Source organism: Chrysemys picta, chromosome 7, assembly GCF_011386835.1.
Source record: "Chrysemys picta bellii isolate R12L10 chromosome 7, ASM1138683v2, whole genome shotgun sequence".
In the NCBI taxonomy this organism is placed as follows: Eukaryota; Metazoa; Chordata; order Testudines; family Emydidae; genus Chrysemys; species Chrysemys picta.
The window spans coordinates 925122-947311 of record NC_088797.1 but is presented as its reverse complement, the minus strand read 5'-3'; the positions used below and the strand labels follow the sequence as shown (position 1 = coordinate 947311).

Genomic DNA, 22190 nt, shown 5'->3' with positions numbered 1-22190 from the left:
TTCTTTCTGACACTGTGTGTGTGCTGGCTGGGAGGTATTCAACACCAAGGGTCCTGCAGAGTGAGAGAAATTCTGCTGTCTCTGACATAAGACTTAGGTTGAGGAAAGAACAAATATAACACAAAATTCATCAGGGCTGATAGGGCGTTGATCTGCTTGTTGTCTAAATGCCAGTAAGTCTCTGTCCAGGACATGGAGGCCCCTCTGCCCCTGGGAGGAGGCAGGTGGCCAGTGGCTCAGCTAGTCCCCGGTTAAGTGCCTGGCCTGTGTTAATTTCCCTTTCAAGTGCCCACAGCTTGTTTGCTGAAATTGCAGCCCTGAGATAGTGCAGAGGGGTACGTGGGGGGGTCTCTGTGGGAGTCTCGGTGGTCTACAGGTGGGCTGGGATCGGTGGGGCTGGGGTGAGTGGAGTAATACTGGGGTTGGGGGGGTGAGTGGGGTGGGGGGTGCTGGGCAGGGGGAATTCTGGGGCTGGGGGGGTGAGTGGGGGTGCTGGGATGAATGGGGGGGTCGATGGGGGTGTTGGGGTCTGGGGGGAATACTGGGGCTGGGGGGTGAATGGGGGAGTCGGTGGGGGTGTTGGGGCTGGGGTGACTGGGGAGGTCGGTGGGGGTGTTGGGTCTGGGGGAGTGAGTGGGGGGGCTGGGGTGACTGGGGGGGTCGAGTATCAGAGGGGTAGCCGTGTTAGTCTGAATCTGTAAAAAGCAACAGAGGGTCCTGTGGCACCTTTGAGACTAACAGAAGTATTGGGAGCATAAGCTTTCGTGGGTCAGAACCTCACTTCTTCAGATGCTTCTTCTTGCATCTGAAGAAGTGAGGTTCTTACCCACGAAAGCTTATGCTCCCAATACTTCTGTTAGTCTCAAAGGTGCCACAGGACCCTCTGGGGGGGTCGGTGGGGGTGCTGGGTCTGGGAGGGTGAGTGGGGGGGCTGGGGTGAATGGGGGGGTCGGTGGGGGTGTTGGGGTCTGGGGGGGATGAGTGGGGGGGCTGGGGTGAATGGGGGGGTCGGTGGGGGGTCGATGGGGGTGCTGGGGTGAATGGGGGTGAGTGGGGGTGCTGGGGGGGCCGGTGGGGGTGTTGGGTCTGGGGGGAATACTAGGGCGGGGGGGGTGAGTGGGGGGGAATACTGGGGCTGGAGGGGTGAGTGGGGGGGCCGGTGGGGGTGTTGGGTCTGGGGGGGTCAGGGGGGGAAAGGCGGGGGCCGCGGTCTCTGTGGGGCGGGGCGGGGGGGTGTCGCGCGCTGGGCGGGGCGCGGGCCCGGCGGCGGTTGGCGGTTGGCGGTTGGCGCCTCGCGCTGAGGGAGCCGCGCGCCGGCCGCTGCCGCCCCTGAGGTGAGGGGGGGACCCCGGCGGCCTCCCGCCACGGCCCGGCCAGCCCCGAATCCCGGCCCCGGGGGACCCCCCAGCCCCAGGGGAGCCCCGCCCCCCCATCTCCGCCCCCCGAGCGGGGCGCTCCTGGCCGGGCTGCGGCTCACCGCGGTCCCTGGGGGCTGGCCGGGCCTTGCTTCCCGCTCACAGGTGTTACCCCCCCATCGCTGGGGATTGGGGCCCAGGCCGAGCGCCCCGCGCCCCCGGGGGTGTCCGCTGTGGTAGCGCCCGGGAGCCCGGGCCAGGCGCGGTACAAACAGAGCCACCCCCCGTCCCCCCAGAGCTCCGACCCGGCGCCGTGTGCGCCGCCCTCTGCCGGACCCCCCCCCGGACCCCCCGTCATCCACACACAGGTGAGCCCCCGGGGCCCCGCCCCTCGCACTGCCAGACACCCCCCCGGGACCCCCCCGTCATCCACACACAGGGGAGCCCCCGGGGCCCCGCCCCTCGCACTGCCAGACACCCCCCCGGGACCCCCCCGTCATCCGCACACAGGGGAGCCCCGGGACCCCGCCCCTCGTGCTGCCGGACCCCCCCCCCCCGGGAGAAACCCCCCCCCCATCATCCGCACACAGGGGAGCCCCCGGGGCCCCGCCCCTCGCACTGCCAGACACCCCCCCGGGACCCCCCCATCATCCGCACACAGGGGAACCCCGGGGCCCGCCCCTTGCGCTGCCGGACCCCCCCCCCCCCCCCGGGAGAGCCCCCCCCATCATCCGCACACAGGGGAGCCCCGGGGCTCTGCCCCTCGCACTGCCGGACCCCCCCCCGGGAGAGCCCCCCCATCATCCGCACACAGGGGAACCCCGGGGCTCTGCCCCTCGGGGGTCGCAGGGGCGGGGGCGGCACTGACAAGTCGGAGTGAGCTAGACTCGGCCCAGCACATCAATCATGAATTGCACTTTGCTACTATGACAAACAGGCCATTGCTAGAGTTACTGGGACCCGCTCGGACCCTTCCTCCCCCCAGCGCACAGGCCACTGCCATTCCAAGGAGCTTCACCATCTAAAATACAAAGAAACAAAACCAGCAAAAGTGATCAAAACCCTGAGAGAGCTGCGATGATTGTAAATGGTTGGATGTTTGTGTCAAAAAGTTCCAGGGTAACATTGTAAATCAATCAACTGTCTCATTAGCCTAGGTCCAGCTGTGACATTACTTGCATTTATAACAGTTTTTGACTTCCATTATTCCTTTGATTATAAAATAGTAAAAAGTACAAGGATGCTTGCCTGGCAGAACCTCTTTAGGGCAAAGGCTTTACCAATCCATGTGTTTTTGGCACGTTTTCAAATACCTCATTATTTTTAAGTAAATAAGCATTTTATTATACTAACAGTGCTACTTTAATGTTCTTAATTGAAGCATGACAGAAGACCAGGTATCACACAGGTTTAGTACAGAGCAGGATCTAACAGTTGTTAGGCATTGTAAAATTTAACAATATAAATTTAATTAGAAATGGAAATGTTGTTTTAGTAACTTGACAATACTTTCTCTTTCTGCTAATGTTTAATGTACCCCTTGATCTACTTTACTATACACATCTGCAGCTGGTTTTCTGATTCCCAGTCGCACTTAGTGGTCACACTATAATCTATGGTTCTAAGAGTGATATTTGAGGCCTTTTCTATATAAAGGGGTTAAATTAATTCCTGCTATAAGTATACTACAGTTACTGCAGTTGGATATAGCAGGGATGAATTTGGCACCGTAAACTGTTTTAGGAGAAGTACACAATGTAGTGTCTTATATGCACTCACATTACTTGTGCACACTGTGAAAGCTATATGTTTGAAGCCTGTTGTGGGGTGAGGATTGATTTTTAGCTTAAACAAGATGGATCCAAGTATTGCAGGGCCGGAGTAGATCCTGGTGAAGGGCCTTGGGGGGAAAAATCCAACAGCAGGAAGGACTGTTGTGATATAAAGTGTGTGTGTCAGTAAGAGAAAATGTAGGGTTCAGCAGCTGATACTGAAATGTACCGTGCAGCACCAGTATGGCCTATGTTATGCAGAAGTTCAAGTCAGACTAGATTATCATAATGATCATTTATTGCCTTAAAATCTGTGAATATGTTTCCAGAATGCAATATTGGTAACCCCAAGCATTCAAAAATCATGAGCCTTAGTACTTTTAAAAAAAACCAATCATGAAGATTTTAAATAATATATCTTGAGCTCTTTTAATTTGCCTTCTGTTTTTGAACCTTACATAGGGTGACCAGGTAGCAAGTGTGAAAAATCGGGATGGGGGTAATAGGTGCCCATATTTAAAAAAAGCCCCAAATATTGGGACTGTCCCTATAAAATTGGGACAGCTGGTCACCCTAACCTTACAGGGTGCACATAGGTCAAGTTTCAAGGTTTCCTTTATCAGAGGGGTAGCCGTGTTAGTCTGAATCTGTAAAAAGCAACAGAGGGTCCTGTGGCACCTTTGAGACTAACAGAAGTATTGGGAGCATAAGCTTTCGTGGGTAAGAACCTCACTTCTTCAGATGCAAGACTGGTTTCCTTTGCAACCATGAGGGCTAGAAACTTGGGTTGTTGTTTTTTGTTAAAGTCTCATATATTTAAGTGTCTCCAGGAGTTGAGGCTTTAAGAAAAACACCAAATATTATGACACTCGCAATAAAATCATGAGATTTGACAACACTGAGAGGGCTATAAACAAGCAAATAAACAGAGGCTTGGTATTGTGTTATATTTTAATAAACACTTGCTTTTTCTTGAACATGTGACACTTTTGATCTAAGAACACAGCTGTGCAGCCATTCTGTTCAAATAAATAATCTAACTGGGAGGTAATCCAGCTATATGTACCTGTGTTTAACTGGCGTGACTGTGCAGCCATTCATTGATGTGCATATGTATACAATTCCGATAGAATCTCCAATGGTTCTAATTTCTTGATGAGTTTCTGCCTGGGATCTTTCTTGTAGTTTCTCTGCCTTATTAGCTCATTCAGTTTATTCCAATAGGACTTCAAATTCAGTACTTTCATAATGCATGTTGTGATGGGGTATGTACTCCACACAAGCCATGAATGGTTTAATATAGGCCTGAGAGGCCAGTTAGTATAATTATTATACTATGTGGCTGCACCTGGAGGGTGGGCCAGACTTAACTGGAGAAGGAGATGGGTGGGTACTATAAACAGAGGAAATTCAGATGAAAGGGTAGGAGTTTGCGTGGGACTAGCTGAACTATAACCAGGGGCCTGGAAGATATAATGGAGAATACTAAAACCAGTCTAGAAAATGATAAAGGAGATAGCAGAGGATCACAGGTTAGGAAAAAGGAACGTGTAGACATGCCAGTGCTAGAAGAAGAAACAGTAAGCAGAAAGACAGGAATGAGGAAAGAATAAAATCAAACTATTATAATAATTCAGTACTCATTACTCAAGGGTGTGAAGATAGGGAATATAAACCCGCTGAAAGTGGCAGAGTGGATTTTTAAAAGTGCTGGAGCCATTGAAAGAGCTAGAATGCTGCAAAGAGGAGATCTGTTAACTATAATAATAATAAATGGAGATATCCTATCTCCTAGAACTGGAAGGGACCGATCATCGATTCCAGCCTCCTGCCTTCACTAGCAAGACCAAGTACTGATTTTGCCCCAGATCCCTAAGTGGCCCCCTCAAGGATTGAGCTCACAACCCTGGGTTTAGTAGGCCAATGCTCAAACCACTGATCTGTCCCTCCCCAAAGTATGTAAAAGCAAGGAACAAGTGGAGAAACAAAGATTAAAATGCCAGGAGACGTGAAAGTAAGCTGTCAACTGCCTAAGCATCTGATGGAGACAAAATAAATTGTATAAGGGGTGCCAATCAAAATGACTGAAGATGAAGTGAAGCAAAGCATAAGGGATAAGATACTATATGTTAACCACTAATTAGCAAGAATACGGGAAAGAAAGATAGCAACAGTTGTGCTAGTTGCATTTAAAAGAGAAACCCTTCCAGATAGGGTAACAATAGGATATTAGATTTTTTTTGACAAAACCATATATCTCCACCTCTGGTGTGGTGCTAGAGATGCCATGTAGCAAATATATGTAAAGGGAAAATTAAGACAATGTGCAAAGTGGGTTCAGGAGGGGAAGGAATACATCTGATCATATACTAAGAGTAGAGATAGAAGCACAAAAAAGTATGAGAAATAAAGACTATCGGATAGTAGCTTTCCTAGATATTGTAAAAGCTTATGATACGTTATGGAGAGAGAGCTTATTGCATAAATTAGCAATAAGCATAAAATGAAGAACATATAGCTGGATAAAGGATTTCTTAAGTAGAAGAACTATGCAGGTCGGAGTAAGCAAAGCCTGCTTGAGCATATACACATTCACAAATGGCAGCCCACAGCGGGATGTCATCAGCTCTCCTTATTCAGCATCATGACAAACTATCTGCTGCAAAGGATGAGTACAGGAATAGCCATTTTATTGTTTACAGATATTGCTCGGTGGGCTAAAAACAGAAACCAGACAATAGCTGAGAAGTGAATTAACAAAGCATATAGGAAAAATGTGGAATGGGGAAATGTGAATCTTTACATTTTCAATACTTAAGGAATGATATTAATTAAAGGAAAATATAAAAATGATTGTAAATGGTCTATGTGGACAGCAAATAGGCATAGTTAAAAGCTACAAATTCCTGACATTTGATAGCAAGGTAACATGGAAGGATCACATTGCTTTCATCTACATTTATCTTCAGTATTTACAGTCTATTTAAAAATATTGCTGGAACCTCTTCTGGTTCAGATAAGAAAGCATTGGTAATAATTTATAGAGCATTAATAAGACCAGTCTTTGAGTATAGATGCCAAGCATTTAGTTCAGCATAAAAAAACATGTCTGGTAGTAATGGGGGACTTTTAACTACCTAGACGGCGGTTGGGCAAAGCACAACATTTCCAGTAAGTCCTTGGGTTGTATTGAAGACAACTCTTTGGTCCAGAAAATGGAGGACCTAACCAGGATGCAGCCATTTTTTACTTAATTCTGACCAACAGGGAGGAATTGGTAACACATCTCAAGGTGGAAGGCAATTTGGGTGAAAGTGATGATGAAGTTATAGATCTCACTATTCTAAGGAAAGAAAGGAGTGAGAGCAGAAGAAGAAAGAAAATGGACTTAAAAAAAAGCAGAAACTTAAAGTTTCACAAACTCAGAGAACTGGTAGATAAGGTCCAATGGGAAGAAAAACTTAAGAGAAAAAGGAGTTCAGGAGAGCTGGCAGTTTCTCTAGGAGACAATATTAAAGGCACAACTGCAAACTGTCCCAATGCAAAGGAAAGATTATTCTTCCTATAAGAGGCCAATATGGCTCCATCAGGAGATCTTTAATGAACTAAAAATCAAAACGGAGTCCTATAAGAAGTGGACATGTACAAATTACTGAGAGGAGTACAAAAGTATAGCATAAGCAGGTAGGGATAAAATCAGAAAGTCTAAAGCACAAAGTGAGTTATCCCTAACAAGAGACAGAAAAGGTAATAAGAAAAGGTTCTTTATATACATTAGGAGCAAGAGAAAGACAAAAGAAAGTGTAGATCCTCTCTCTACCTAGTAGGGAAAGAGAGCTCCTAACTGATGACATCAAGAAAGCTGAAGTGTTTTAATGCCTTTGCTGCAGTTTTCACTAAAAATGTTAATGGTTAACAGATACTTAACACAATTAACAACAATGGGGAAGGAATGCAAGCCAAAATAGGGTAAGAATAGGTTAAAGAACATATAGATAAATTAGATATATTCAAGTTGGCAGGAGGATGAAATTTACTGTAGGGTATTTAAGGAACTATCTGAAGCAATCAGAACCATTAGCAGTTATCTTTGAGAATTCCTGAGGATGGGTCATGCCTAGGGCTATGATTTTGTCATGGAGGTCAGGGAATCCTGACTTCCAGAGACCTCTGTGACTTGAGCCCAGGCACCTGGGAGCTGTAGGGTCCCCCACTACCTCTGGTGGCTGGGAACTGCAGGGGCCCAAGCTCTCCACTGCAGAGGGTGGCAGGGGTGCCTGGTGCTCCAAGGCGGCAGGGAGACCCCGAGCTCCAGGCTGCCGTGGGGCTCCCAGGAACTCCCAGTCTCTGAGAGTGGCAGGGATGCTCCACTGCTCCCGGCTGCTGCAAGTAGCCGGGCCCTCGGGAGGTCCCAGTCACTGCAGGTGGTGGGGGTGCCTCTCAGCTCTCGGCTACCATGGGTGGTAGGGTTACCATACGTCCGGATTTTCCCGGACATGTCCGGCTTTTTGGACTCCAAATCCCCGTCCGGGGGGAAATCCCAAAAAGCCGGACATGTCCGGGAAAATCGGACATGCGGTCGGTGGCTCGGGTGCCTGGCCAGGGGCTCGGGGGGCCGGGCCGGGGGCTCGGCCGGCGGTGCTCGGGGGGGCCTGGGGCCGGGCGGCTCGGCCGGCGGTGCTCGGGGGGGGGGGGTGCCAGGCCGGGGGCTCAGCCGGCGGTGCTCAGGGGGGGGCCCGGAGCCGGGCGGCTCGGCCGGCGGCTCGGCCAGCGGTGCTCGGGGGGGGGCCCGGGGCCGGGCGGCTTGGCCGGCGGCTCGGGTGCCAGGCCGGGTGCTCGGGGGGGCCCGGTGCCGGGCCGGGCCGGGGGGCTCGGCCGGCGGCTCGGGTGCCGGGTGCCGGGCCGGGTGCCGGGCCGGGTGCCGGCGGTGCTCGGGGGGGCCGGGTGCCGGGCTGGGCCAGGGACTCGGGGGGCCCGGCCGGGGACTCGGGTGCCGGGTCGGGAGCTCGGCCGGCGGTGCCGGGCCGGGGGCTCGGGGGACGGGCTGGGGACCTGCGGTGCCGGGGGTGGGCCGCGCCTCCTCCCCCCCCCACACACACACCCCCTTACCTGCTTCTGGCTTCCCGCGACTCAAATGTTCGCGGGAAGCAGGGGAGGGGGCGGAGACTTTGGGGAGGGGGCGGGGTTGGAGCGGGGGCGGGGCTGGGGCCCCTTTAAAGTGTCCTCCTTTTGGAGGCACTAAATATGGTAACCCTAATGGGTGGTGGGGATGCTCTGCAGCTCCCAGCCGCCGTGAGTAGCGGAGCCCCCAGGAGCTCCCAGTCACTGCAGACGGTGGTGGTGCTCTGCAGCTCCTGGCCACCGCAGTTGGCGGGGGTGCCCCGGAGCATGGAGCCGCTGTGGTCGGCGGGGGTGCCCCAGAGCACAGAGCCGCCGGTGGTGGGGAGATCTTGCAGCCTCAAGCCAGGCCCCCCTGCATGGTGCGGGGAGCCTGCAGCTCCCCATTTTGTCATGCGTATTTTTAGTAAAGGTTACATATAGTTCACAGGCTTCTGTTAATTTTTTTTTTATTGCCCATGACCTGTCCATGACTTTTACTAAAAATATGCATGACAAAATCTTAGCCTTAGTCATGACCCACAACATGGGAGAAGGGCAAACATAGCACCTATCTTTAAAAAGGGGAACAAAGTGGACCCAGGGAATTACAGACCAAGCAGCTGAATTTCGATGCCTGGAAAGATACTGGAACAAGTGATTAAATGATCAATTTGTAAGCACCTAGAGGATAATAGGGTTATAAGGAATAGCCGGCATGGATTTATCAAGGACAAATCATGCCAAACCAACCTAATTTCCTTCTTGGACAGGGTTACTGGTCTAGTGGATGGGAGGAAGCAATAAACATGATATACCTTGATTTTAGTGAGGTTTTTGACACAGTCCCCCATAACATTCTCATAAGCAAACTAGGGAAATGTGGTCTAGATGAAATTACTATAGGGTTGGTACACAACTGGTGGAAAAACTGTACTCAAAGAGTTGTTTTCAAGGTTTACTATCAAACTTGGAAGCTGTATCTAGTTGGATCCCAAAGGGGTCAGTCTTGGGTCCACTACTAGTCTATATTTTCATTAATGACTTGGATAATGGAGTGGAGAGTATGCTTATAATATTTGCAGATGACACCAAGATGGGAGAGGTTGCAAGCACTTTGGAGGACAGATTAGAATTCAAAAATGACCATGGCAAATTAGAGAATTGGTCTGAAATCAACAAGATGAAATTCAATAAAGACAAGTGCAAAGTACTACACTTAGGAAGGAATTTTCAAATGCTACAAAATGGGGATTAACTGGCTAGGTGGTAGTACTGTTGAAAAGGATCTGGGGCATATAGTGTATCACAAATTTTGATATGTGTCAACAATGTGATACAGTTGCAAAAAAAGGTTAATATGCTGGGGTATATTAACCAAAGTGTCATATGTAAGACATGGAAAGTGATTGTCCCACTCTGCTTGGTACTGATGAGGCCTCACACGGAGTTCTGTGCCCAACTATGGGTGCCACACTTTAGGAAAGATGTGGACAAACTGGAGAGAGTCCGGAAGAGAGAAACAAAAATGATCAAAGCTTTAGAAAACTTGATCTTTGAGGAAAGATTAAAAAACCTGGGCATGTTTAGTCTCAAGAGACGAGGACTGAGGGCAGACCTGACAACAGGGTACGCAGAGGTCTTCCAGGGTGTACATCAACTCATCTAGATAGTTGCCTAGTTTTAAAACAGGCTGTGTAAAAAGCACTAGTGAAATCAGGACAAACTAAAATTTCATACAATGACTTGTTTATACTGCTCTATGTACTATACACTGAAATATAAGTACAATATTTATATTCCAGTTGATTTATTTTATAATTATATAGTAAAAATTAGAAAGTTAGCAATTTTTCAATAATAGTGTGCTGTGACACTTGTATTTTTATCTCTGATTTTGTAAACAAGTAGTTTTTAAGTGAAGTGAAACTTGGGGTATGCAAGACAGATCAGACTCCTGAAAGGGATACAGTAGTCTGGAAAGGTTGCGAACCATTGTGTTAATTGTTCTCAGTGTCCACTGAAGGTAGGACAAGAAGTGATGGGCTTAATCTGTAGCAAGGGAGATTTAGGTTAGATATTGAGGAAAACTTTCTATCTATATGGATACTTAAGTACTGGAACAGACTTCACTGGGAGGTTGTGGAATCCCCATCACTGGAGGTTTTAAAGAACAGGTTGGACAAGCACCTGCAAGGGATGGTCTAGATTTATTTTGTCCTGCAACAGTGCAGGGGATTGGACTTGATGACTTCTTGAGGTCTCTTCCAGCCCTACGTTTCTATGATTCTATGAAAGACCTACAGAAATTAGCATATAAAACCATGGTAAAATGCATTATAGGAGAAAAATCACCCCCCAGATATAAATGTGGAACCACATAATGCAATTAAAAGGAGAGCTAAATTTATTAAATATAGAAAATTAATATATGTGGAAAATGGAGCAAACATTGCCCAATATTTACAGACTGGTCTAAAGATGAGAACTTGGAGAACAGCATTCTGTGTCCCATCACTTGGAACAAAGAGATCCATTAGAGGATCAAATTTTGTAGTTGTTATGACAGTTGAACTAGCAGAGATAATGTTGGCATTACACTGAATACAGGATGTGCTACCTACCTCCATTGTCATCTTAGATTCACTAACAGGACTACTGGCAATCAAAAATGAGAATACAGATAGTAGAAATGATATAATTAATGAAATATTGTTACTAACAGCAGACTTGGCACGGATGGGAGCCTAGATCTCACTGCATATCAGGATAGCAGGAAACAAGATGGCAGACACAGTAGGAAGAAATGTTGTGACAAAAATGATATTTTTGACATTTTGACAAATGATCCTTCTAAGTCCTTGATGAGCTGTAGCCTGCTGGAAACCCCAAGTAAGGGGAGAATTGAGCCAGCTCCTGGATTGAGGGATTGATTGAAGCAGGGAGCCACAACAGGGCGCACATCTGTGCTGCGGTGACTGCTTGCTGAGCCCAACTGGGCTTTAGGTTTGATTTGTGTATCTATATATTTTTGTTGGACTTTGATAAGGACTCTGTGTCCCTGGAAGTGGCTAGTCACATAAAGTGGTCTGGCTTCAGGGCCACGACATTCTTATGGCTCGAGTAGACCAAAAGAAGGTGGGGGAAACTGAGGGTAAAGTGGCTGCCGTGCCACAGTCAGGAGCAGGGGTGTTGTAGCAACTTTGCCAGAATATTCTTACAAGATTTTAGAATGGTTCTTTGTACATTTTCTAATTAAGGGATTGTGCTTTCTAGAGACGCTGTTAGGGAATATTCTCCTCTTTCCAGTTGGAAGCAGGGTAAAAGAGAGATGTAGAGAATGCCAGTTTGAGTGATTCTGTTTTAACTGACCTTGCAAATTAATCATGTATTCTCCAGGATGTTGGCATGCCCTCTTTGCAACATTGTAATGGGTCATGAGCCAGTAAAAAGATGCAAATAATTCAGCACTCAATACTACTCTTAGTAAAAAAAATGTTCAACTAATATAGTAAATACATGAATGCTTCAGGAGAAGTGATAGGCTTTTCAGTCCATGTACTCTAAAGGCACAAAGCCCATTTTAAATTGTGTAGCTGAAAACCTAGTTGTATTATTCCCATAAATTCCATGAGAAGATCAATGTCTTGCTTGAGTAAAGCTGAGCAAATAATTTGTAGCAGTAATTTATTCAGTGAATCGATCCTGTTGTTCTATTGGTGAACTGTATGCAACCAGCTCCTCAAATGTATTCATTATTCAAAATTATTCTCTGAATATTCTGTGAATAATTTATGATCTGTAGACTGTAAGTAGTTTTTTCCCCAGATACTCTATTGTGAGGTGTTGATTAGTTTTGACTGGACACAGAATCAGGTGTCCATTAGAGAGCTGACTGAAATTTTTCTTTCAAAACATTTTTCAGTGGAAAATGGCTTTCTGACAATGAAAATTTTAGTGAGAAAAATTGTGGGTTTTTTTTTATTTGGTTTTGTCAAAAAAGCAATAAACTTGGGTTGCTGAAAAACAAAACAATTTGGGGCTTGGGGATTTCAATTAAAATTTAACAATACAGAAGAAAACAAAATATTTTGCTTTTGTGAAACTTTCATGGGGGGGCGGGTCATTTCCCAATCAGTGCTAGTTTAAAGCTTGTGACTTTTTTTAAAACTAAAAACAACATTCTGCAAATGTTCTCTTAATAGATTCATAGATTTTTATGGACAGAAAAAGACCAGTATGATCATATAGTCTGATCTCTTATATGAAGTGGCCAGAGGATTTCATTCAGCAATTTTTAATATTTTCAAAAACTGAATTGTTAGAGCCTATTAGCGAGCATTCCAGTCAGTGACTCATTCACTAGAATGTTCACAAAAAGTGAATGCAAAAGGGGAGATTGCACAGCTGACACACACTCAGTTCTTTGTTTGAGCAAATAGTTGGATATATTTATATTTTAAAATATTTAGCTGGCTTTAATCATGATCATTTGTGCAATTCAAACGCACCTGCCAAGTTAACTATATTAACTCATTCATATCCTGGGCTTCACAAATACAGGTGATGTTAGTGGCATAGTCTTTATACATAAAATTCCTAGTTCTCAAAAACCTATGTTTTAAATCCAACCTGAAGGTACCTCAATATTACAAAATCAGCTGTCACGGAACCTAGCTCCCTGATAGCCTGCATATAAATTTACCTTTTTTGTGGTAATTTGTGGTAATGATATAGAGACACAAATAAACAAAAAGAAACACCATGCAGAAACATTTAAAGATCTCTACTGCCTGATGTAAATACAATACCTAAAGTGGGGTTCTTATGCCAGATTCTGATCTCACTGACACTAGTGTATTTCCATTTACATTAACAGAGTTAATCCAGGTTCACACAGAAGTGAAATCAGAATAATTTACTCCTCTTCTGAGGATTGGTCTCCTGGCTCCTTAAGTAGGGAAAGTCAAAAGAGAAAAATAATGCCTGGGCTGCAGTTTGCACTGGTTCTCCACCCGGTGCTAGATCTGCATCATGGTTCTGGTATTAATTTACAAAGCTCTCAATAGAATAGGCCACACTATCTTAAATACTGCCTTGCTGACAGTAACCAACACAAAGCACACCGCATTTAGCAGAGTCAGATACAGATTCAAGGGAGCAGCAGCAGGCAGAGCCCTCTGATAAGCCCCCTTTGCCACAGCGGTTCCCAAGTGAGCAGTAGATCCAAAATAACAGCCCATAACTAAACCAAGGGCAAGCTGAAGAACTAGTTTTATGCTTAGAATTACTGGTTTATGATAACACTGAGTAATATGGAGAACGGAGTGGCCAGCTCTTTGGACCTTCTTGGTTCTCCACAGTGCATTCATATTGCAGTGATAGAAGTGGTGATCTATTCTATGGCTTTAAAAGTGTTTATAGATATTTGAAGAAAAGAGTGATATGGTCTGAATGGCAGGAGAGGAAGATTATTTTGTCTGTGGTGTTCTGAATACAATAGAGGGAACAGGTAGACAGGCAAGAGGAGGAGATTGCATTCATCAAGGCAGGAGATGAGCAAAGCATTGACGAGCTTTTTAGCCATGGGGATTGAAAGAAATATATATTTTTAAAGATATTGCAGAGAAAGAATTGACAGGATTTGGTGACTTCATAGAAGTGAGATAGGAGAGCAGGGAGTTGACTGACACTTAGGTTGCAAGCCTGGATAACAGTGAGGATAGTGGTATAACCCACAGTGATGGAGATTTTGAGACGGGAAGTTAAAAATAAATTAATATAAGATAAATATCAATAAAATGATGGTTCATATTGAGTTTGGGATGGATTGGAAAATAGGGTTGCTTCAGCTTCATTTATAGAGGTGACAAACTTGGATGCTTAGCACAATACGCTTGTTATCTGCACAGAGCTCGGTACTGTATGTGAATAGTGTGGTGCCTTTTGACATACAGGATTCATCTGCAGAGAGACTTGGTTTGAAATACTCCCAAGGCTTGTTAACTTCCAAGAAAGCCTGAGGGCTCCTTAGCCTACAGACTTCATCTACACAGTGCTCCATGTCTGGCGAAACACAAATCAGCAGAGGTTTCCAAAACCCCAGCTGAAGCTGCAGCTCTAAAATCAGAATTCTGCTTTGAACACTTGTTTAACATATCCGACAAGTTGGTTGAGTTTGAAAATTTTACAGCAGACGAATATAAACTTTAATTCAGGGAATCTTATGTTTACCCCAGCAGTTAGCCCCAGCACCTACTTGCTTGAGCCCTGGAACCTCTTTCATTACAAAGGAAGCACTGCTCAATACATGTATTGTATGCAAACAGAGTAAAGACTATACAAATAAAATATATACTGGGGGCTCTTGTAGAGCCAATTTTTACAAAGCTGAAAGCAATTATGAGCCAGAGCAGCTGGCAGAGAGAACTTGAACAGAAACATGTGAATGATAATTGAGACTTGTTTAAGAATATTTTTCTAGATGCCCAAAAATCCACAGTCAAGAAAAAAGAACAGGAGTACGTGTGGCACCTTAGAGACTAACAAATTTATTAGAGCATAAGCTTTCGTGGGCTAAAGCCCACTTCTTTGGTTGCATCCGATGAAGTGGGCTGTAGTCCACGAAAGCTTATGCTCTAATAAATGTGTTAGTCTCTAAGGTGCCACAAGTACTCCTGTTCCTTTTGCGGATACAGACTAACACAGCTACTACTCTGAAAACAGTCAAGAAAGGCTATGCTGGTTTTAAAAAAGCAAACCAACCTGAATTAGAGGGAATGTCTTATTATAATGTGTCATTGCCAGTTTGACAGAGATATAGCTGTTAAAATTTGTGCCCTCTGGATGCAGTAAATATTTGCATGTTAAACTAATTGATGACAATCCTAAGGTATTTTCCTTCATTTTTAACAGATAAGAATAAAAAATGAATTTTAATGTCTGGAATATCAAAGAGATGTTCAGTACTCCCACAGCCACAAGGTAAGTGGTTTGGGGTTTTGTTATGTTTATAATGTTCAAATAATCATGATAGCCTACTGGCTGTATTTAGCTAAAAGATTGAGTAGCTGCTCCCATTAATTTGCAGTAAAAGTTATTTAAATTGCCCTTTGCAGAACTAAGTCAAATAAACCGGAAACATTGTCTGCTGACATCCTAATTTTCCTGGCGTGTTTATTCCTGAGGTCATTAGCAGGTCTCCAGTTAAGGAGCTGATATGACTGTTGTTTGGTGTGATGCATCAGTACAACTTAGACTTCAGCTATTGAATTTGAGGATCTCCATGAAAAAGTCTAAAATAGCTGTGCTTACAGTAGCACTGATCTGATACTGTGTTCTATTTTTACTTGAGAAAATATTAAAACACATAAGAAAATGTTTTACTGCCAGATAAAATTATTGGAGGCTTTGTGTGTCTTATCTGTGATTTCCTCTGTGCTATTTACACCTTAAGGCATATTAAGTACAACCTTAGTCCATCCCGTGCTTTGCTGCTCATTGGGCTACCCACATTAGCCATCCTTGCCTGTCATCTGCCCTTCTCTCCAAATCTTCCCATTTCATGTTGAGGTGCTTGATGTCGTTCGGAACTGTTCAATTCCATGTTATTCGCAGTCTTCCTCTCTTTCTTCATGTGTTTTCTTGCTTCCATTCCAGGACAGTATTTGGTAAGCATTCTTTTTCTCAGCACATTCCCCAGCCACTGATGTCTTCTTTTATAGATTATTTGTGAGTGGGTGCCTTGTCCAGTCATTTTTCTGACTTCTTCATTCGTCTTCCTATCTCTATATGTTATTCCCAATATTCTTCTCAGACATTTGTGATGAAATGCATTCAGCTTTTGCGTATCTTTCTTGGTAAGTTGCCATGTCTCACTGCTTAGGAGGAGGGATAGCTCAGTGGTTTGAGCATTGGCCAGCTGACCCTAGGGTTGGGAGTTCAATCCTTGAGGGGGCCACTTTGGCAAAATCAGTACTTGGTCCTGCTAGTGAGGGCAGGGGGCTGGACTCAATGACCTTTCAAGGTCCCTTCCAGTTCTAGGAGTTATTTATTTTATTTATATGTTGTGATGGTGATAACAGTTGCTTTGTATACATTCAGTTTTGTCTTCAGGGAGATGTTTTTGAGTCTTCCAAATGCAGTGTTTGCCTTCCCGATTCTTCTTATTTCCTCGGAACTGGTACCATCATGGCTAGTGGTATTTCCAAGATATGTAAAATTGTCCACCTTCTCCAGTTTCTCTTCTTCAATTTTTATTTCTCTCCCTCTAGTCCCCATTAACACGACTTTACATTTCTTTGCATTGTATCTCAAACCTATCTTCTTCATTACTTCTTTTACGTGATTTGTGCATTTTTGTAGCCCGTTGGCATCTTCATTGATAAGAGCGATGTCGTCAGCTAAGCGTTGAATTGTTCCATTTTAGGCCATATGTATCACTGTCGCATCATTTTAATCCATAGTCAATGACTGGCATAAACAAAAAACGAGACAGGACACACCCCTGTCTTACACCGGTCTTGATGCTGAAAGGCTTACTCAATCCGTTTTCCATTTTAATGGAGCATATTGAGTTGGCCTAGAATGCCTTCAAATGTTCATTAATTTTGTTGGAATTAAGTACAAAGGCCTCTGTAATTAATGAAGACTAAGAAAAAGCCTATGTATAAAGGCTTTTAATCTGAGTGATGTGCTGAAGGTTTCATGTCACCAGTACTAAAATATCCTTGGAATTTCTAAAATTAATACATGACAATTTCTTAATGCAAAAAGTATTGCATCCAACACAGGGGAACTCTGTATTGTACCTCATCCTGACAGATAAAGAGGAATTGATTGCAGAACTAAAAATTAGTGGTTGCTTTGATGCAAATGATCATGACTTGATACCAATGATTAATTTTTGCCAGGGCTCAGCCCCAGCTCGTCTGAGCTCAGCAGTTCATTGCCCTGGCACCTCTGGGCTTAGGGTGACAAGACAGCAAATGTGAAAAATCAGGACGGGGGTGCGGGGTAATAGGAGCCTATATAAGAAAAAGCCCCAAAATAGGGACTGTCTCTATAAAATCGGGACATCTGGTCACCTATACTGGGCTTGCCATATGAGTTATGAAAATAAATTGCTTGAGCCCTGGCACCTAGTTGCTTGAGGCCTGGAACCTCTTTCATCATAGATGAAGCACTGCTCATTACATTTATTGTATGCAAGCAGAGTAAAGCCTAAACAAATAAAATATATACTGGGTGCTCTTGTAGAGCCAGTTTTTACAAAGCTGAAAGCAATTATGAGCCAGATCAGCTGGCAGAGAGAACTTGAACAGAAACATGTGAATGATAATTGAGAGTCATTTAAGAATATTTTACTCGATCCCCAAAAATCCACAATCAAGAAAGGCTATGCTGGTTTTAAAAAACCCAACCTGGCTTAGAGGGAAGTGAAAACATCTTATATACACACACAAATGGAAGAAAAGGGAAGTTAGTAGAAATTGGAAGCTCTGAATTGTATCCTTTTGCTTTCCTTCTCAATTTCTTACAAGTTAAAAATCAGTGGTCAGCAAAGTTAAGGACCATAAGAGTTTAAATATATTAGGAACAAAATTAATACTAATAATGGTATTAATCCCTTACTAGATGGAATTGGTAGAATTGTTAATGAGGCAGAAGTGTTCAATAAATACTTCAGCTCTGTATTTGAGAAAAGCCAGATGATATAATCATATCATCATATGATAATGATGAACTTTCCATTCCATTATCAGAAGGGGTAATCGTATTAGTCTGTATCCACAAAAACAACGAGGAGTCCGGTGGCACCTGAAAAACTAACAGATGTATTTGGGCATAAGCTTTCATGCGTAAAAAACCCCACTTCTTCAGATGCATGGAGTGAAAATTACAGATACAGGCATAAATATACTGGCACATGAAGAGAAGGGAGTTACTTTACAAGTGGAGAACCAGTGTTGACAAGGCCAATTCAGTCAGGGTGGATGTGGTCCATTCCCAATAATTGATGATGAGGTGTCAATACCAAGAGAGGGAAAACTGCTTTTGTAGTGAGCCAGCCACTCCCAGTCCCTATTCAAGCCCAAATTAATGGTGTTAAGTTTGCAAATGAATTGTAGCTCTGCAGTTTCTCTTTGAAGTCTGTTTCTGAAGTTTTTTTGTTGAAGGATGGCTACTCTTAAATCTGTTATTGACTGTCCAGGGAGATTGAAGTGTTCTCCTATTGGCTTCTGTGTTACCATTCCTGATTTGTGTCCATTTATACTTTTATGTAGAGACTGTGGTTTGGCCAATGTACATGGCAGAGGGGCATTGCTGGCACATGATGGCATATATCACATTAGTAGATGTGCAGGTGATAACCTCCTGATGGTGTGGCTGATGTGGTTGGGTCCTATGATGGTGGCACTAGAGTAGATATGGGGACAGAGTAGGCAACAGGGTTTGTAACAGGGATTGGTTTCTGGGTTAGTGTTTCTGTGGTGTGTAGTTGCAGGAGAGTATTTACTTCAGGTTAAGGAGCTGTCTAAAAGCGAGGACTGGCCTGCCTCCGAAGGTCTTGTAGATCGTTGATGATGTGCTGGAGAGGTTTTAGCTGGGGGCTGTACATGATGGCCAATGGTGTTCTGTTATTTTCCTTGTTGGGCCTGTCCTGTAGTAGGTGACTTCTGGATACCCATCTCGCTCTATCAATCTGTTTCCTGACTTCCCCAGGTGGGTATTGTAGTTTTAAGAATGCTTGATAAAGATCTTGTAGATGTTTGTCTCTGCCTGAGGGATTGGAGCAAATGTGGTTGTATTTTAAAGCTTGGCTGTAGACAATGGATCGTGTGATGCGGTCTGGATGAAAGCTGGAGGCATATAGGTAAGTATAACGGTCAGTAGGTTTCCGGTATAGGATGGTGTTTGTGACCATCACTTATTTGCACGGTAGTGTCCAGGAAGTGGATCTCTTGTGTGGATTGGTCCAGGCTGAGGTTGATGGTGGGGTGGAAATTGTTGAAATCCAGGTGAAATTCTTCAAGAGCCTCCTTTCCGTGGGTCCATATGATGAAGATGTCATCAGTATAGTGCAAGTAGAGGAGGGGCGCTAGGGGAAGAGAGCTGAGGAAGCGTTGTTCTAAGTCAGCAATAAAAATGTTGGCATACTGTGGGGCCATGCGGGGACCCATAGTAGTGCCGCTGCCTTGAAGGTATATATTGTCCCCAAATGTGAAATAGTTGTGTGGGTGAGGACAAAGTCACAAAGCTCAGCCACCAGGGGTGCCGTGGCCTCATCAGGGATACTGTTCCTGACAGCTTGTAATCCATCCTCATGTGGAATATTGGTGTAAAGAGCTTCTACATCCATGGTGGCCAGGATGGTGTTTTCAGGAAGAACACCAATGCATTGTAGTTTCCTCAGGAAGTCGGTGGTGTCTCGAAGATAGCTGGAAGTTCTGGCAGCATAGGGTCTGAGGAGAGAGTCCAAATAGCCAGATAATCCTGCTGTCAGTGTGCCAATGCCTGAGATGATGGGATGTCCAGGATTTCCAGGTTTATGGAGCTTGGGTAGCAGATAGAATACCCCTGGTTGGGGCTCTAGGGGTGTGTCTGTGTAGATTTGTTCCCATGCTATAGCAGGGAGTTTCTTGAGCAGATGGTGTCCATTCCACTAGTATTTCAGGAGGATGTTAAACAGCAGCTACTAAAAGTTAGACTTTTTTAAATCAGCAGGTCCAGATAACTTGCATCTGAGAATTTTCAAAGAGCTGGCTGAGGATCTCTTGGGGCTGTTAATGTTGTTTTTCAATAAATCTGGGAACACTTGGGAAGTTCCAGATGACTGAAAGAAAGCGAATGTTGTGCCAATATTTCTAAAGGGTACATGGGAAGACCTGGGTAATTACAGGCCTGTCATTTTGCACAGGAACAGTGTCAGGCTGAAGAAATGACTACTCTTCTTCTTCTAGCCTTAGTCACCTAGTCCTTCTCCATTCCAGTCTGTCTTGAAGCAACTAATCCTCAGAAACTCCTCAGCAAATCAAATCCTTTTGTATAACATCCATCCATCTAGTTTTGGGTTTTCCAAAGCTTCTCTTGCCCTCCATTTCTAATTGTAACACCCAGTTTCCTATATATTCTTCCAATCTCCTTCTCACATGCCCAAGCCATCTAAGCCTGGATTCCATCAGCTTTTCTATAATTGGTGCCACCTTAACACTTCCCTTAATTGATTTGTTCCCAACAACATCCATCCTTATAGCTCCAAGCATCACTCTTAACATTTCCATTTCCATTGTATTCAAAATCTGCTCCTGTCTCTTCCTCGGTGCCCAGCATTCGGAGCCATCCAAAAGTGCGTGCCTAATTCTCTTGTAGATCTCACTTCTCAAGTTGATAGGAGAATACCTGTTGCAGATCACACCACTCAGTTCTCTCCATTTAGGCCATACCTTTCCTGTTCTGCTTATATTTTAGTCATTGAGTTCACCACTATTCTGCCCTATCAAACCTAGGTACCTGAACTTCTGTACCTTTGGTAGTGGATGGCCCCCAGACTTAGTCTCTTTGGCGTCCAGCAAGGTATCATTTGAATCTGCCATTTTATTTCTGATGATTTTCATGCCATTTCCTTCAAGCACACACCTTCATCTCTTTAAATCTTCTTCACTTCCTCTCTGCTATCCCCCATGAGCACTACATCATCTGCAAAAAGCCTGCACCAGGGTGCCACTCTCTGGATGTTTTCTGTAAGTGTATTGAGCATGTGAACAAAAAGGGGCTTAGTGCTGACCCTTGCCATATTCCGACTCTTACTAGAAACTGTTCAGTTTCTCTGCATGGGCTTCTAACTGTGGTAAGTTTCAGAGTAGCAGCCATGCTAGTCTGTATCCGCAAAAAGAACAGGAGTACTTGTGGCACCTTAGAGACTAACAAATTTATTTGAGCATAAGCTTTCGTATAGCCCACGAAAGCTTATGCTCAAATAAATTTGTTATTCTCTAAGGTGCCACAAGTACTCCTGTTCTTTTAACTGTGGTAACAACACCCTCAAATATGTCCTGGACAAGTTTGACATAGTCTTCAGCGATCACTTTCCTTCCCATATAAAACCAGATGACTGCTCTCAGAACATGGTCATAAGCCTTCTCAACTTTGATGAACAGATTTAAAAATTGTATTTATATTTGTGTACAAGCTATCTGAATGCAAAGATTGCATCCATTACTGACTTGTCTTTCACAAATACAAACTGATTGGCACTGACCTTTACTTCTCTTCGTAGTCTCTTACTCTTATCAATAACTTTTTCTCATATCTTCATCACGTGGCTCATGAGTTTAATGCCGCGGTAGTTACCACAGTCTTTTTCTATGCCTCCTTTTCTCTTAAAGATGGGTACTAATGTATTCTTTTTCCAGGTATCAGGCATCTTCTCAGTCCTCATGATGAAATTAAACAGTTGTGTCAATATATTCATGCCTACGTGCCCCAGGCACTTTCATATTTCTGCTGGTATGCCATCAAGGCCAAGAGGTTTTTTTAAAATTCATATTGCTCAATGCTTCTGCAACCTCTAGAACAGGTGCCACCCGACCCTGGTTTGGTTTTATCCTACAACATGGTTCTCTTGGATTCTCTTCATTCATAAATCTTTCAGAATAATTTCTCCATCTTTCCTTAATCTGCATCCCATTGATTAATATATTTCCACTTTAATCTTTAGTGACTTTGGTGAGATCAATGTCATTAGTTCTATTATCATGGGTCTTCGCCAGTCTGTCTATTTCTTTATTGTCCTTCATTTGAAGAGAGGCATAAAGCCTTCTGTAGCTTTAGCCTTAGTGGCTTCCACCTCTAGCTTTATGGCTTTTTTTTACAGTCTTGAAAGTCTTGCTGTTGGACTGTTGAGTGCCGAAGTTTAAAACACTGTGTCTTTTCCTTCACAGCCTCTTGTACTTTCTCATTCCAC

General features: G+C 44.4%; 1 protein-coding gene across 28 annotated transcripts in view; it reads left to right on the top strand.

Moving 5' to 3' along the window:
* The first annotated feature begins 1231 nt into the window (after positions 1-1231).
* IHO1 (interactor of HORMAD1 1) overlaps positions 1232-22190 on the top strand; it is a 43306-nt gene continuing 22347 nt past the window's right edge. For 7 of the 28 annotated variants that reach the window (XM_065552840.1, XM_065552838.1, XM_065552834.1 and 4 more), the window contains exons 1-2: positions 1271-1334; positions 15140-15208. Coding sequence is in view for 10 of the 28 variants with exons in the window: in XM_065552830.1 (XP_065408902.1) it covers positions 15153-15208 (56 nt within the window). In the remaining 18 variants the exon portion in view is untranslated. Of the gene's footprint in view, positions 1335-1386; positions 1724-2156; positions 2475-15139; positions 15209-22190 lie in introns of those variants that run through there. The other 21 variants (XR_010589366.1, XR_010589367.1, XM_065552830.1 and 18 more) reach the window with 12 other exon arrangements.